Source organism: Manihot esculenta, chromosome 14 (genome assembly GCF_001659605.2).
Source record: "Manihot esculenta cultivar AM560-2 chromosome 14, M.esculenta_v8, whole genome shotgun sequence".
NCBI classification, from domain to species: domain Eukaryota; kingdom Viridiplantae; phylum Streptophyta; class Magnoliopsida; order Malpighiales; family Euphorbiaceae; genus Manihot; species Manihot esculenta.
The window spans coordinates 5,684,319-5,699,630 of NC_035174.2; the positions used below are offsets into that span (position 1 = coordinate 5,684,319).

A 15,312-nucleotide genomic window follows, 5' to 3' on the forward strand; every position below is an offset into this window, starting at 1 on the left:
GCTATATAAAATTGAAAACACCGTGACTTTAGTTCTTTATCTTTACTTCAGTCGAGGAAGCTGGCCGGAATAAGTTGGATATGTCTTGAATTTCTGCTTATTTTTCACTCCACTCTTTTGGGTTGTGGTTTGTTTGACTTCTGGTGTTGGATTGTGATTTTGCTATCTACTCTTGGTATTTAGTACCTGTGTCTTTGCATGCATGGTCATCGGCGGCAAAATTATTTGTTTGCATTTGATTGCTTTTCTGTCAGTGCCGTTTAAGCGGACAGGCGATGGTGGATCTCTGAAAGCCTATTCGGATTGGTTGTGTTTTTCTAGGCTTTTAGTTGCTCTGGGGTAGTTTTTGGTTTTTCTATTGTCTGGACCGAATTGGGCCCTGTAATCTTGTGCTCGTTTGGGCTTTCAAGGTAAAATATTTGTATGGTAAAAGAAAATTGAGATTTATTTACATTTTTAACAAAAAATTGCTTTGATCGAGTGTATATAAATGTAAGATATAAAATTATAATAATTTGTTGAAAAATTAATTAAATTTCACATATTTATATTTTGGGATTATGTGGTTCCGGTCAGTGCTAGTCTGCTCTGCTAGACTTTTTAGCCGACATAAATCTAAGATCGGGCGGTCCAAAACTTTGCTATTTCTCGGCTCTGTTTTACCATCTTGTAGGTTCTGCTTCTCTCTTACCATCTATAATTTTCTCACAGTGCAACTTCGATAGAGAAGATGGGCACTACCGAACCCAATTTGGAACAATTTTTTGAAGAGAAGAAACGCGTCAGGAATCCTCTGGTGCCAGTTGGTAACGCAATTCCATTTTTCACCCTTTAATTTTTCTTTTTGGTGGTTCTTTTTTCTTTTCTATTGCTTGCATATTTGAATTTTGTTGATGTGTACTGTGATGGCGAAGAATCTGATCAATTTTAAGGGTTTGTTTATAGGGGGTCATATTTATCTGGGAACTCTTCTTGTAAATAAAATGGTTTGTTGTTGTTATTGGTGGTCAGTTGGAAAAATTTTGAGGGTTATGTGGTTCATTTGAAGCTCGTTGTGCATTTTGTGGCGATATCAGTCATAAATATGCAAGTGCGTTTCGATTGGTTACTGAAAATGGTTCTTTTTCTTTGTTCGAGGAAATAAGTACATTCAGAGGTCATTCAACTGGGATCTGAAAATAGACTAGTTGAGTTATGCAAGGCTCCATGTTGAAAATGATTGATGAATTAACTGCATTATCAATTGCCAGAGAAATTGATCAACATATAATTTATGTCTAATAATTTTCATTGATGAAATCAGGACTCCTTGCTTCCCTTGCAGTTGAATCACTTTGGGAGTTGTTTCCTTTTGTTCGTGAAGGAAATGTGTGTTTATTTTGTTTTTTGAAGTTCAGATCAGTGTCAGTAACATCATTATGAACATCTTAATTATTGGATGCCTTGGAGGTCTCAAAGTGATGTAGACGACAGCTGAATAGGTTTCTAAAATGGTATTAAGGACTGAGGGCACAAAGGAAGGACGACCTGTGTTAGGTTCTAGTGATTGTCTCTAGGCTGTAATTTGTAGCCCAAGAGAGTATTACATTTATATTGTAGTTGTAGATCTGCACCATAAACAGTGTCCCTGAACCGTGTTTAGGGGACATGCGAGTAATCTGATGCTAATTGATGGGAGGTTACTTCAGTTTTGAATTCTGATCAGTCAGTAATGTCTAGAAAAAGAAAATGAAGTCGAATATGGACATAAAATCAAAGAGAACACGCAATTCGAGCCATCTAGATTTTGATATTAAAAAACATCGGAAGGAAAAAGACTTGATGGTAATTTACCAAGAATTTAAAAGATCTTATGTTACCCTATGCTGAATTTGGAGCACAATTTTAGGATACTCTGTTGCTTAAGTTTGTCTTGCTGTGCGGCTGTGCCTCTGTAGCTCATAGTTACTGCAATAACTCGTTTGAGTGCACATACTTCGGAATGAATTGAATTACCTTATGTCTTAAAGGTCTAAATTTTATTATGAGATAAGATTATATAAACAGATGTATGAAATGCAGATGTGAGAATGAATTTTGTCACGACAATTTTGAATTGGCCTTTTCCTTATAGAAGAAAATGGACTTTTCTGCTTCTTTAGCCTCATGTTGTTATGGAGTGAACCATTTTCCTTGGTTCATTTTCAGGTTTTTTTTTTGGGCGATGAAAATGCATTGGAGTGAGCCGTTGAGGCATGGAGACATACTATTGACTTGTCTTGAGTAATTAAGCCAAATATTTTATGTGGAAAAAAAAAAAGAGCGGAAACTTGTTGCATACTCATATGTAAGCGGTTGGTCCTGATAGGTTATCTAGGTGGATAATAGAAGAGTATAAGATGCATTGTCATCAGTTGCAAATGTGATCTTGATGTTAAACTTGCTTGGTACCTCCTTTTTGTTGGCTAATCATAAAATGGCTCAAGAGAGGTTAGCAAGTCATGTCCAAAACTCTTGGATCCTTGAAATAGATTTTTTTTTTTTTTTTTTTTTTAATATTATCAAGCAGCCTAGTTCACCAAATGGTCAAGTATTATGGGGAGCGCATTTCTTTTTCCAAGTCATGTAAACCTGGAATATCTGAGAAGCCCGAGTTATCAAGTGTGTGTGTGTTAGGGTTTCTTTCTTCTTGTTTTCATGATGTTGTGACTGGCAATTTTATGGCCTATTCTTTTCCAAATTGCTTCATGACATCTAATCTTCCTCATGATAAAGCTATCATTAGTATGTGTGATATCTTAGAATGCTTGTGCATTTAGCCGCATTTTGGCTTATATATGTAAATATTGCAGGTGCACTTATGACAGCAGGAGTGCTCACAGCTGGCTTAATAAGTTTCAGGCAAGGAAATTCTCAGTTGGGTCAGCTTTTAATGAGAGCTAGGGTGGTGGTCCAAGGTGCTACAGTAGCTCTTATGGTTGGCACTGCCTACTACTATGGGGAGAACCCCTGGAAGAAGTCAAGTTAGGGTCTATAAACCATGTTTGGACTCCGGAACTTGGTATAGTTCCACTACAAATGGCTTCTTGTGGTGGAAGCCATCTTCATTGTTAACAGAAAGAAGTATTGTCTTGGCAAATTTCCGTAGATGCAACCATATTATTATTTATTATTCTCAATAAAAGAACAGTCAACAGAATTTGTAAGAATATTAAACTGAGCGATCTCCTTTTGCATCATTAGGCATTCTCTTCATTTCATCTTGCAGAACAATCTTTCATTATTTTCTAGCATCAATCTTCACCATGGCATAATGGAGTCCTTATCAATTCATTCTCTTGGTACTCTTTTCTTGCTTTCTCATATTTATGTTTTTTCATTCGATCTCTTTTTCGCATAGCATACGCTAAACTTAAGTGTCGATATTTTCTTGAACTATTAGAAGCAGGCCGACAGTTTGTAGGCTGCATTACTTCTGCTGAAAAAAAAAAAAAAAAAAAAAAACAAGTATATCAAGTTATTTATTTCTTTATTGTTTTGTTTTTAATTTGTTCCTAAAATCAATAACTTGTATTTATGAAGAAGTTAATTAATAAACAAATATATCAAAAAGAAAAGTGACCTGAAAGTGAATTATAATTTGAAACGAATAAAAAATTCAATTTAAATTAGATTTCTGTAAATTTTTTGATGAAATATATATATGACTTATTTTACATGGCAAAAAATAATAATAAAATTCATTTACATAAAATAAAAAAAAAAAATCCTTTTAGCACTTAGATAAATTTATAAAGCATGAGTCTTTTCACTTTTTTTCTTTTTAATTTTTTCTTCTTAAAAAATTACCTTATAATACATCTTTAGAATGAAATGAATACACAACTTTACCACACAACACCTCTCTCTCTATATAATTTTAATTCTATATTTAAATATAAAAATAAATTGAAAAGAATATTATTTTATTTCTTTATATAAATAATTTTTTAGACTAAATTCAATAATTCACGTTGAATTAATTATTCACATTTTTAAATTAATTTGATTTCGAATATTAGGAAAAAATAATTTAAATAAATAATTTAAATGGTTTCCCAAAGTTAATATCACTTTTATTTATTAGTTTAAAATAATACTTTTTAAGTAATATAGTATTATTTCTGATGATCTGAGATTCAGAAAATAGAGTTTACAAAAGGTTGAATAAGCTCAAGTGAGGGGAAGGGGCTCTTCCCCTTTTATTCCCTTTCTTTTGTCCGTTAGCGATGTCTAACGGTCTCTCAGTTACAGTCTCTGTCATACAGGTCCGTATATACAAAAGTGTCAGACGTCCTATCCACGCCAGACAACCATTTAATTCTCTCCGGCGCGTGTGTAGACAGTGCTGCAAGGTGACTGGGCCTACTATCCTTTTTCCTGTCACGCTTCATGGCCGAGCTTGATGTGAAAGGACTGAAACCCACGGGAGGTCCGACCTCAAGGCTGGACGGTCCAGGCCGGCTCGTTGAAAAGGGTCCATGACCTTTGGATCAGGGTCGGTATTCTGGATTAGGCCTTATACCGGGTGATGAAGCCCAATAATCATCAATTTCTTTAATAAAATATTAAGTAATATAAATAAGTATGGATGATAGTTGAATTTCATTTTGCTTCTCAGATTTTTTAACTTAAACTATTATGTGATTGTTTAAGAAATTTTTTATAATAGTGATAAAATAAACTGCAAATTAAAATTATAATGGACCTAGAGCAAAAAAATTAATAAAAACTTCATGTTAAACTTATTCCATTTTAAAAATAATTGATAGCATTACTTATTTCAATTATTAAGTTTAAAATTTTAGATCATGTACATATTAACAAATAATTTGGTTTCAAAAAAAATGTTAACAAATAATTAACTATACAATTAAATAAATATTCATTTGAATTTAAATACAATATTTATTTTTCACTTATTGCAAACTATATATAACCAATAATATTACAATTATATATATATATGTTTGATTTTTGTATATATGATAAAAGGTTTTGGTTCGAAAATATTATAATTATCTATTTTTATTAATAAATATGTTAGTAATTATAATGTCATAAAATTATCTTTCGTCACACTCACACAATCAACGGTCGCACGTATGCTACCGAATACCTTGGACAGTACTATCTACTTCATTGCACCAATAATGTCTTTGGTTCCATCCTGGTCCTCTCATTTCCAGCATTCAGGAGAAGCAGAGAGATGGGGTTCCAGTCTTGCTTGTTGAGATTGCTGCCATTCGCAGCCATGGTGATGCTGGAATTCGTTGATACGGGCTTGAACGTAATTAGTAAAGCAGCTATGTCCAAGGGAATGAGCCACTTTGTTTTTGTTGTCTACTCAAATGCTCTTGCCACTCTCATCATGTTCCTTTCTTCTTTCTTCTTCTACAGGTTATTAAGAACAGCAGCAACAGCAAAACCCATCTTTCTTTTTTCCTCTTTTTCTTCTTCAGTTATCAATTTTGACTTCTTTAACCTTTACCTTTCAATGTGTGTAGGACGAAAAGACCACCACTTACCTACTCCCTCCTCTGCAAATTCTTCCTCCTCAGCCTTGTTGGGTAAGTAATTTCATCGAGCAGCTTCTCTTCTTTTCTTTTCTTAAAAAAAAAAAAAGAAAAAGAAAAAGATTTTAGAAGTGTGTTTGTTGTTGGAGGAAATTTAATTTCGATACTTGTTGGGGTTTCGTAGAATTACCGTGATGCAGAATTGTGTGTTCACTGGTGTAAACTACAGTTCTCCTACCCTTGCTTCTGCAACAGTCCAACTAGTCCCTGCCTTTACCTTCTTGCTTGCAGTTATCTTAAGGTTCTTTCTTTTCCATTTCCCACTTCTCACACTGCAGACTCTGGAAAATAAGAAGAAATGAGAAATCTTGACTTTTTAATCCGTTAACTTCACCTCATGTTGAATTTTGGAGCTAAACTTGTAACACAAGCTCTAGAAGGGAAGTGACTGTCTCTTTTACTCCTTTTTTGGACTCAATTTTAGGATGGAGAAGTTAGATTTGAGAAGCTCAATAAGCCGGATCAAAATTATGGGCACAGTAGTATCAATTACAGGAGCAATGATTATAATCTTTTACAAAGGTCCTCCAATAGGTACCACAACCTTCCCATCAAATCCAGATCCTGTATTGACAGCAAAAAAATCCTGGGTCATAGGTGGATTCTTCCTTGCAACTGCGAGTTTCTCTCTCTCAATATTTACTACGTTTCAGGTGATATGATATTTTGGTAAACATTTTGTTATGATATATATGTAAGCATTGTACCAATACAACTTCTTGTACTTTTGGACTGCACTTCAAGGCAGCAATTCTGGAAGGGTACCCATCAGAGATGACCATAGTCTCCTTCTATTGCCTATTTGGAACTATCCAATGTGCAATAGTTTCCTTGATTGCAGAGAAGAACCCAAATGCTTGGAAACTGAAACCTGATATTGAGCTCGTATCTGTCATCTACTCCGTAAGCATACAAGAACTGCTCAATGCAAATTTCTTTAATCGTCTTTTCCCAAGTAGATCATCTAATCGTATTTAGCATTTATTTTTCCCCCTTTTAGGCTGTGTTTGGAAATGTGGTGACATACAGTGTAATGACATGGTGCATACATAAGAAAGGACCTGTTTTTGTGGCCATGTTCAAACCCCTGGGGATAGCCATTGCTGCCTTTCTTAGTGTCATCTTTCTCGGCGATACACTTCATGTTGGAAGGTAATAATCTCGCGGGTGTCATGTCCCGTTGCTCTCTGATACTCCCATGTTTATTCTTCCTCCAAATAGGAGTGTAGATAAAGGGGTTGAGCCTTGATTATTTGCACACATGAGAGGCATTCAAATGAATCTGACTAATTCATGTTCTTGTGCAGTATTATTGGGGCGATCATAATAGTTGCAGGTTTCTATGGAGCATTATGGGCAAAATCCCAGGAAAAAGAACAAAGTGAAATAAAACAAATCAACGAACCCCAGAGTACCCCACTCTTGGGGAGTCACACGGATGTGTAAACAGATGCACCAACATGGTAATAACGGTTGGTCTATATGTGAAAATGTGAAGCCAGAATATTGGTTTCAGTTTGAGTTTGTGGGCAAAGCTTGTGACTTTATTTTAGAGTTGCCCAACGAAAACCATGTAGACTACCAGAGCTTTATCAAATGGCATCCCGATTAAGCTCTTCAATAAATGTATAATATACTTTTCCAGTGAGTTCAAGGAGATGAAAATAAGATCAGCCATTACATTCCTCTTGGTTTGTCTTGCCCATGAAGGAATTTTTGGCGTAAGATTGGTTTTGCCATTAACTGCCTAAAATGGAGGGGGGAAAGTATAAGCTGCACCGGTTCTGCCTTCAAGTTGCAGCTGGCTGATACCTAGTTCCAGAGGCTAATTTCAGAGACAAAATGATTCCACAAACGTAGAAATAGCACTCCTTTAGTGCCCCTCAATGAAATCAAGTTGTGAACCAGCAGATTACAGTTATATAGTCTCCAACAGGCTAGAACTTTGGAATCAATGAGGTTGTATTAATTTTCTGTTCATTGAAAAAGCTACAAATGATCAAATACCAACCCAGTTCCAAAAATTTATCCATGATAAATGGAGAAAAAAATCACCATCACTGACATTCCCGGATGGTCAACATCTAAATGGGCATCAGATATTACAAATGATCATATGAACCTGCCAAGTTCATCGTCCACCATCAAGGAATCTACAAATTTTTCTTCTTCCTAATATTGAAGAGAAAATTTGGTAACTAGGCTATGAGAATATTGCAATGTACCTATACTAGGACACAATCCATGGCTTAAGATCATCTGACATTGCTGAAGGTATGCAATGTGTAGCAAGAATATCAACAGTAGCTGCCTTTGCTGCCTTTGTCCGGAGGACCACTATCTGCACGCAACACAAAACAAAAATTTTTAAAATATCAGGGCCAATTACACAACCAAAACACTTGTGAGGCACATGGGAGAGGGTGAGAAGACCTGCTCATATTCCAATTCAAATTTCAAAAATTCATCATCACAGCTCTCTACCATGTTAGCCAAGCTCTTCAGATTCTTCACGGGCTTGCCATTGAAAGCAAGAACCTGCACATGCAGTAGAAGTCATCAATACCAGATGGGTTAAGACAAATCAAACATTGTAGATTGCATCTGTTACCTGAGTGTTAACAATGTCCTCATATCCAATGTTAATATCAGCCACAAGCACCTTTCAGAAAGTTGCCAAGGAATGATAAGTTGAGCAGGATTGTCCAAAGTAAAATACCACTCATATGAGAGAGTGAGAAAGGGAGAGAGTAAACCTGAGACACCACCACAAGTTGCTCTTCTGGAGATTGAGGCATTGAATGCAAAAGTTTGTCCAAAAGCTTCACAGGAGCTTCAAATTCATAATCCTTGCCATACTGGACAAACAGTCAAAAAGAAAAACAAAATAAGACATTACTAAAGTTACACAAAAATCTGATATAACTGCAAATGGCAAGAAATGAACATATTAGCATCTTCAGATCTTCCACGAGGAAAAAAAGAAAGCAGATAACAAAATTTGATCACTTCTGTCACCAGTTCAACAAAAAGGATCTGGAATCCAGTTTCCCTTACAGCCTTACAGAAAACAAGATTATACAGGATTATGTTATCACACTTCAACCCGCATGCACATGCACAGCAAAACAAGCATGGAATTTCATGGACCCTGTCTCTAATACATAACAGCAACAAATATAAAAAAATTAGACAGCAGCTGAGTACCCAACAAGCCTCCTTGCACAGGAAGAATGTCCCACTTCAGATAACCTCAAAAGGAGATTGTATTTCAGCGTCCTTAAGCTTAACTTCTATGAACTAGAAGAGATTGTAGCCAAAACCAGGTCGTTCAACGTAAACTAACCCACACCCCGAACCAAAAATGTTGAAATGAATTTACATACCTCAGAACGGAGATAAGGAACAGAAACAGTTGAGAACACAAATCCTGCAATTATATAATATGATGGAGGTCTGCCTTTGACATGTGGTGGAATGAGCCTCCGGTGAGTTGAAAGTTTGATGTCAAAATTTAGAATATTGGAGTCGCGGAGAACTTTAATTTTTGCACTATCCCCAGTATACTTTTGGGAGATAAGGTAGCTGAAACCTATGCGCTCTCCATGCCGAAAGGGAACTGAAAATCAAGAAAAGGAAATAAAGTGCTGAGTCACAAACAATACAGTATGACTACCTAAAGTTAATAAGCATATTAGCATACATATGTATCCAAATAGGCTTAAGGGGCCTTATGTGAAAAATAAGGAATGGACACATACCTGTCCCATCATTGGCAATATCTACCCCATCAAAACTGAGAATAATATCTGACGGCTTCAAAACTTCAGATTCTGGAGCAGTGGGGTCAATTCTTCTGATACGAACACCCTTCTGATCAGGTTTCATACCCATAGCCATCCGTAAATCTGGATTTTCCATTTTCTGCCATTCAATCCCAAGAAATGGGAATCCTAGCATGCGACAGATGGCCATTGATTTTAATCAAGAGCAGTGAAGCATGTCATACAATTAACAGGTATTTGTAATTCAATTTCACAGTATCCACAAATCTACAGAAGACAGACACATACAGCATCAACATGGCCACTTTTTCTATCTACAGACCAAATAACATTAATGTGTCCTGGGAAATTTTTTGAGTGTAATGAATAAAGAGTGATCTATAAGAAACTCAACACATGACAACATTTTAAATCTTTAAAGTGATATAAATGTCGAATATCTACCAAATCCCCCCTCTCCATTTTATTCCACTTCCAATTATAACTCATTTCTCTCCCTTTCTCAAACGAAACCCTCGATTGAGCTAAAGGCAAGCAAATACCTTGGCACCCTCAAAGCAACTGGCATCCTCTGATGAAGAACTATCCAACAGCCCCAATTAGTCCAAAGAGGAACAAAACGATGAGGAGAAGCTTGAAGCCTCAGCTCAATCTGCTAATTCTGATGCTGACAAAGCCACCAACACTAAGATTTTATTTTTTAGACTATGCTGATTATTAGCAGTTCACTTTGTTTCAGGTGATTTTTTTGTGGAAATATTTTGGTTTTGGTCAGGGAAAAAGGCTTGATGATGTAGTTTGAGGTTTGGCCTAGCATTTGCTAGAGTAGAGATAAAATTGAAGAGTATGGATGGATCAGTTTTTATTTCTAAAATCATTTGTAGAGGATGGGAGTTGTGCTTGAGTGAACCAGGAATAGTTGAATCAGTTTTGAAAAATATAGAGGTACCAGACAACGAAGTTTTGGAGGTTCTTTCCCCCTCCCCTCCTCCCTCCCTCTTCAATTAGACTAAAAGGCACATCAATTATTTAACGTCAGCTAATAATGACCTTCTCGATCTATCAAGAGTGTGTTTTCACTGGCCATGTTGACTGCAATTCTGTGCTTAATATATGCAAAAAAAGAAATACATGTACCTACTAGGTCATAATGGAAGTCTTGGATGCCATTGGAATTTTGAGCCAAAGAGGCAATTTATGTATTTGACCTTCAGCTATTAGAAGAAGGGGTTTTTTGCGCGCGGGGGAGGGGGGGGGGCGGGGGGTTTAATTTTACATGGACTGAAGAGGCAAGAGATGATATAGCATCACAATAGCTGATGGAAATGATGGCCCTAAATATAGTTGAATGGAGGGAAAAGGACCCTTGTATGCTAAGAAGTAGTTCAGTTAGGAAAATTTGTATGAAGGATTTAAACTACAAATGCACTAAGGTGTACCAACCTGTGAAAAAATGGATAGTTGAAAACAAAAGATACCCCTATACTAGATGTAGGAAGCATCAAAAGATGTATAATACACAAGACAAAGAATCAATTACGTATAGTACAACATATATATTTACATATATGAACAATGTACCAAAAAAAGCAAAATAGAGATCCTCTAAGTGTGAAAAGAAAGGCTATTGCTTGCTTAATAGCTCTCCTATCCTCCACATGGTTCAAAGAATGTATGGTTGTAGCTAACTTACCTGTATATGCTCCTTTCTTCTCATAATCTTGGATAAAATGGGTGATGACTGGTGTTGGTATGACATACCCTATATTTTCAACGTCTTCATGTTTAAGGGACTGAAATGCAATGCCCACACAATGTCCTTTGTCATTAAAAGCAGGCCCACCAGAATTTCCTGAGTTTATAGCAGCATCTATCTGCAAAGAGAAAATTACAGAGGCGCACAAGGGCTGTAGTTAGATTTACCAGCATTCACAATGACAAAGCTAATTTTGTAATAATATAACCTGCAAACCCAAAAGCTCGGTGGACCCATGAACATAAGACAGGATCTCTATCCGCGATACAACACCACTAGTCACAGAAATTGTGTCTCCTCCAATTGGGTAACCCACAACAGTCACAGCATCTTGAAGGGCAGGCAATTCTCCAAATTCAACAGGTGATACACCTTTCCAAAACTCATCATCATTGACTGTTAGCAAAGCTGCAAAATCACAGAAATCAGAACTCGAATAAACAAATAATCTCATATCCACATTGGAAAACACAATTAATAACACTTAATATTATACTCACTCTGTCTCGTAAAGATAGGCTTGTTTTACTTTATATCCATCTTAAATTATAGGCTACTTTCCCTATTGAGATAGTAATTCTTTTATTAGCTTCCTAATGCGCCCATATTTAATATGTGTTAAATTTGGGTCAGGCCTAACTCACCCCAAAAGCTAGCTCAAAGGGGAGGAGTGCCTATAACCCATATAAGGGGCACATTACCCTTTCCATAACCGATGTGGGATTCAACACACCCCTCACGCCCAGATTTTTACTGATGCGCGGCACATTTATGGGGCGCCCAACGTCGGGTGGGGAGGCTCTGATACCATGTTAAATTTAGGTCAGGCCTAACTCACCCAAAAGCTAGCTCAAGGAGGAGGATTGCCTATGGCCCATATAAGGAGCACATTACCCCTTTCCACAATCGATGTGGGATTCAACACATCCCCTCACGCCCATAATTCCTACTGGTGCATGGCATATTTATGGGGCGTCCAACATCGGATGGGAAGGCTCTGATACCATGTTAAATTTGAGCCAGGCCTAACTCACCTCAAAAGCTAGCTAAGGGGAGGAGTGTCTATAACCCATATAAGGGGCACATTGCCCCTTTCCACAAATGCCATGCACCAGTAGGAATTATGGGCGTGAGGGGGTGTGTTGAATCCCACGTCGGTTGTGGAAAGGGGTAATGTGCCCCTTATATGGGCCATAGGCAATCCTCGTCCTTGAGCTAGCTTTTGGGGTGAGTTAGGCCTGGCCCAAATTTAACAATATGCATTGAAAAATTAAAATTTATTAGTTTCAAGAACAAATTAATAATTGATAATATGAGAGGAGGGTATATTATACAAAAAGTATAAAATTTATTGCTTATGACTATATTAACTACATTTTCTTAATCTTGAAAAAACAAACAAGCCTATCTTTTTGGAATGGAGGGAGTACTAAATAGCAGACTACGTCATTTCCCACCTCAACTTGCTACTTCAACCTCTGGACATTTCTCATTTCTAGAGTTCAACTTCAAAACTATTCTGAGTTTGTTACTCCTATTCTCTCATTGCAGGATTACTTCTCCTAAATGATATTCATCCCATTTTTAGACTTAAAATCTTAGCGCTTCACTTCTTATAAACTCGCAAGTCAGGTTTTTTAGTCATCATATCCATTTCATTCTACATTCATATAACTAAAAACATCTTTTACATGGAAGAGATTCTTATGCAGATTGAACCTCGTGCACAGCATTGACTATGACAAATATATCTCAAGATGATTGGCACTAGCAAACGCGTCAAGTAGATATCTTTTTCAAATGTATAGCATACTATAAGATGTAGTCATCATAAGTCCCATATCAACACTAAAAACTAGTAAATTTTCTGTCTTACCAATATCACACTCCGTCCCAATAGCGAGTACGGTAGCCAAATACTTAGTGTCAGAGCCTCGTTTCTTGAGCTTAACCTGGGTATAATGCTCCACGGAATGGGCATTAGTCAAAATCCTCCTGCCTCCGATCACAAACCCACTACTACTCGAGCTATACTGCCTCTTTCTCTGCCACGGGAGCGAGAAATTTGGCTCCGTGTGCACGCAGAACACTTTAACGACAGCATCCATCGCTGGTACTACCCTCGCCACACCACCTACAGGCTGAGGAAGCCCCACCTCTCCATTGATTAATGATGGTGGAGGCTTCTGGGGCTTTTCTGGAGAGTATTTGGGGCGCTTCTTAGGACGACCTCGTCGTCGCTCGCCACCATGGTGGTGATGGTTGTTGGTGGTGGAGGTGGGGGTGGTGGGATTAATGATTTCAACATTGCTGACAGAGAAAATATCGTCATCAGTGGTATTAGCAGCCATGGGATCTAGAGGTTGAGCTGTAGTGGTGATGGGGGTGGGATTTTTGGGTTTCCGTCCTCGTCTTTTGTGCTTGGAACTGCCCATGAAAAAATCGTCTCAAGCTTTGTTAAGGATTTGGTTGTTTGGGTTAAAGTTTTGTATCGTTATGAATCTCCAATTTTTCGCCTCCTATTAATTAAAAAGAAAAATCTAGGGTTTGGAAATGGCAATTTGAAGGAAAACGAAGAGTAAGAGGAGGAAGGAAACTACTCTTAGTTCTCCTGTTTCATACTTCATGTCAGCATTGCTTGGACAATTTACAATTTACAATTTACAATTTCCACTACTTTACAAAAATAAAATAAAATAAAATAAAAAAATAACAGATTATTTTATTCTGAACCTCTTCTATTTTTTTACATGAAAAAAAAAAGTGAATATTTCAATCCATTTCACAGTTTATTTTCATTTCTAGATTAAAAGGATTGCAAAAATCATGTAAATACTTAAATAATATATCATACGGAATATAATTTGTATAATTCTTTTTATAATAATGAATATATATAAATGAGTTGTATTGGATAAATTATTAAAATAATTTATGATATTATATTTTTATCTTTTTATTAAAAAAAATTACATATAAATTTAATGAAAATTACAATTATGAGTGAAATAACCTGGTTCAAACTAATCCAAATAAATTTTGGATTTATAATTTTTATCAGCTGCCACAATTCCACAAGCAGGCAGCCGATTGTACTTGAATATTTCATAAAAATTATCATAGTTTTTTTTAGGATATTGATGGATAGCTTTGCTTATGATTTAAAATTTTTATGTAAAATTATAGAATTATAATGAAAATATAACACCAGTTTTCCTTTTTTGAAAAAATTGGGTAAAAAAAAAAAAATAAGGAAATGGTAAAACTGTCCATTTAAATTTCATGCATAACAAAACCATTATGGCCATAAACAAAGGGCCAGCCCAAAAGTTGCAAAAATTGTTTAGATACAAAACCCAAAGGCCAACCCATATCATGTTCCCACTTTAACCAATCCTCATTACTGTAGACACCAAAAATATATAAGAAATATGACTTACAGGGGAAAAAAAAAGGTTTAGGCTTGGAAAATCATCCTCAAGGCATACTTATGCTTTGCTTGGTAGCTAACACAAGATGTATAATGCAAGTTACACGTGGTGTGTGCAACTTAGCAGTATGATTGATTCCATTAAGAACACATCATTAAAAAATGGAAAAGCCAAAAAGAATTGGAACTCCAAACCCAAATATTAAAGCATAAGCATTCCTCCAAACTCTTATTGCTTCTCATAATATTAAAAAAAAGTGTTAATCCAATATAAAATACACAATTTTGTATTATATGAATATTTTAAGGAAAAAATAAAAAGAATGGACAGATTGATTATGACAACCAAAACATAAGAGACAGAGATGCAATAATAATTCATTTTATAGTCAAAATTTAAATAAATTATTACAAAATTTTGTATGACTTTTTTTTTACATTTTTTTACAGTCAAAATTATAAATTAAAAAAAATCAAACAATAGAAAATGACAAAAAAATCAAATTTTCCAAAATATTTCACTTCGAAATGGGTTTTTTAGTAGTTGTGATAATCTATGAACTTTTGAGCTATGTTACTTAACCTTTACTTATTATTTCCACCAACCCTTTTGGATTATGCAATATTCCAGTTGCCTCCATAGCCAAATTTCTTGCTTTAAACTGCCATTTGTGCTCTCAAATTTCTCCCAGAATAGTTCAACATCCCCAACAATAGCTATATCCTTTTTTCTTTTAATTCTAATTT

At 35.9% G+C, this 15,312-nt stretch overlaps 3 protein-coding genes across 4 annotated transcripts; 2 read left to right on the forward strand and 1 right to left on the reverse strand.

Moving 5' to 3' along the window:
• Positions 1-551: 551 nt before the first annotated feature.
• On the forward strand, positions 552-3,187 carry LOC110600014 (RING-H2 finger protein ATL48). Its single transcript, XM_021736684.2, has 2 exons — positions 552-806; positions 2,832-3,187. The coding sequence occupies exons 1-2, from the start codon at positions 731-733 to the stop codon at positions 3,005-3,007; spliced, it is 252 nt and encodes an 83-aa protein (XP_021592376.1). The 5' UTR covers positions 552-730; the 3' UTR covers positions 3,008-3,187.
• Positions 3,188-5,160: 1,973 nt separating this feature from the next.
• Positions 5,161-7,284, forward strand: LOC110600013 (WAT1-related protein At5g40240). Its single transcript, XM_021736683.2, has 7 exons — positions 5,161-5,418; positions 5,526-5,588; positions 5,719-5,835; positions 6,019-6,247; positions 6,339-6,497; positions 6,595-6,746; positions 6,902-7,284. The coding sequence occupies exons 1-7, from the start codon at positions 5,228-5,230 to the stop codon at positions 7,038-7,040; spliced, it is 1,050 nt and encodes a 349-aa protein (XP_021592375.1). The 5' UTR covers positions 5,161-5,227; the 3' UTR covers positions 7,041-7,284.
• A 254-nt stretch (positions 7,285-7,538) lies between these two features.
• LOC110600012 (protease Do-like 9) lies at positions 7,539-13,774 on the reverse strand. Of its 2 annotated transcripts, XM_021736681.2 has the most exons (10): positions 13,012-13,774; positions 11,344-11,543; positions 11,073-11,253; positions 9,356-9,547; positions 8,981-9,213; positions 8,351-8,452; positions 8,206-8,256; positions 8,028-8,132; positions 7,820-7,935; positions 7,539-7,716 (listed from the first exon to the last, which is right to left on the reverse strand). In XM_021736681.2, the coding sequence occupies exons 1-9, from the start codon at positions 13,568-13,570 to the stop codon at positions 7,825-7,827; spliced, it is 1,734 nt and encodes a 577-aa protein (XP_021592373.1). In that variant the 5' UTR covers positions 13,571-13,774; the 3' UTR covers positions 7,539-7,716; positions 7,820-7,824. The 2 variants fall into 2 exon arrangements, with proteins under 2 accessions (XP_021592373.1, XP_021592372.1); XM_021736680.2 differs by having other exon boundaries at positions 7,539-7,935; positions 13,012-13,773.
• Between the last annotated feature and the right edge of the window lie 1,538 nt (positions 13,775-15,312).

Bases quoted from the DNA above. Each gene is read 5' to 3' on its own strand.
- LOC110600014 (XM_021736684.2), top strand. From the start codon at position 731: ATGGGCACTACCGAACCCAATTTGGAACAATTTTTTGAAGAGAAGAAA. The intron at 807-2,831 runs GTAACGCAATTC...TAAATATTGCAG, and splicing joins GAATCCTCTGGTGCCAGTTG to GTGCACTTATGACAGCAGGA.
- LOC110600013 (XM_021736683.2), top strand. From the start codon at position 5,228: ATGGGGTTCCAGTCTTGCTTGTTGAGATTGCTGCCATTCGCAGCCATG. The intron at 5,419-5,525 runs GTTATTAAGAAC...CAATGTGTGTAG, and splicing joins TCTTCTTTCTTCTTCTACAG to GACGAAAAGACCACCACTTA. The intron at 5,836-6,018 runs GTTCTTTCTTTT...ACTCAATTTTAG, and splicing joins TTGCTTGCAGTTATCTTAAG to GATGGAGAAGTTAGATTTGA.
- LOC110600012 (XM_021736681.2), bottom strand. From the start codon at position 13,570: ATGGGCAGTTCCAAGCACAAAAGACGAGGACGGAAACCCAAAAATCCC. The intron at 11,254-11,343 runs GTTATATTATTA...TTCTCTTTGCAG, and splicing joins CCGAGCTTTTGGGTTTGCAG to ATAGATGCTGCTATAAACTC. The intron at 9,214-9,355 runs GTATGTGTCCAT...CTTGATTTTCAG, and splicing joins TATTGCCAATGATGGGACAG to TTCCCTTTCGGCATGGAGAG.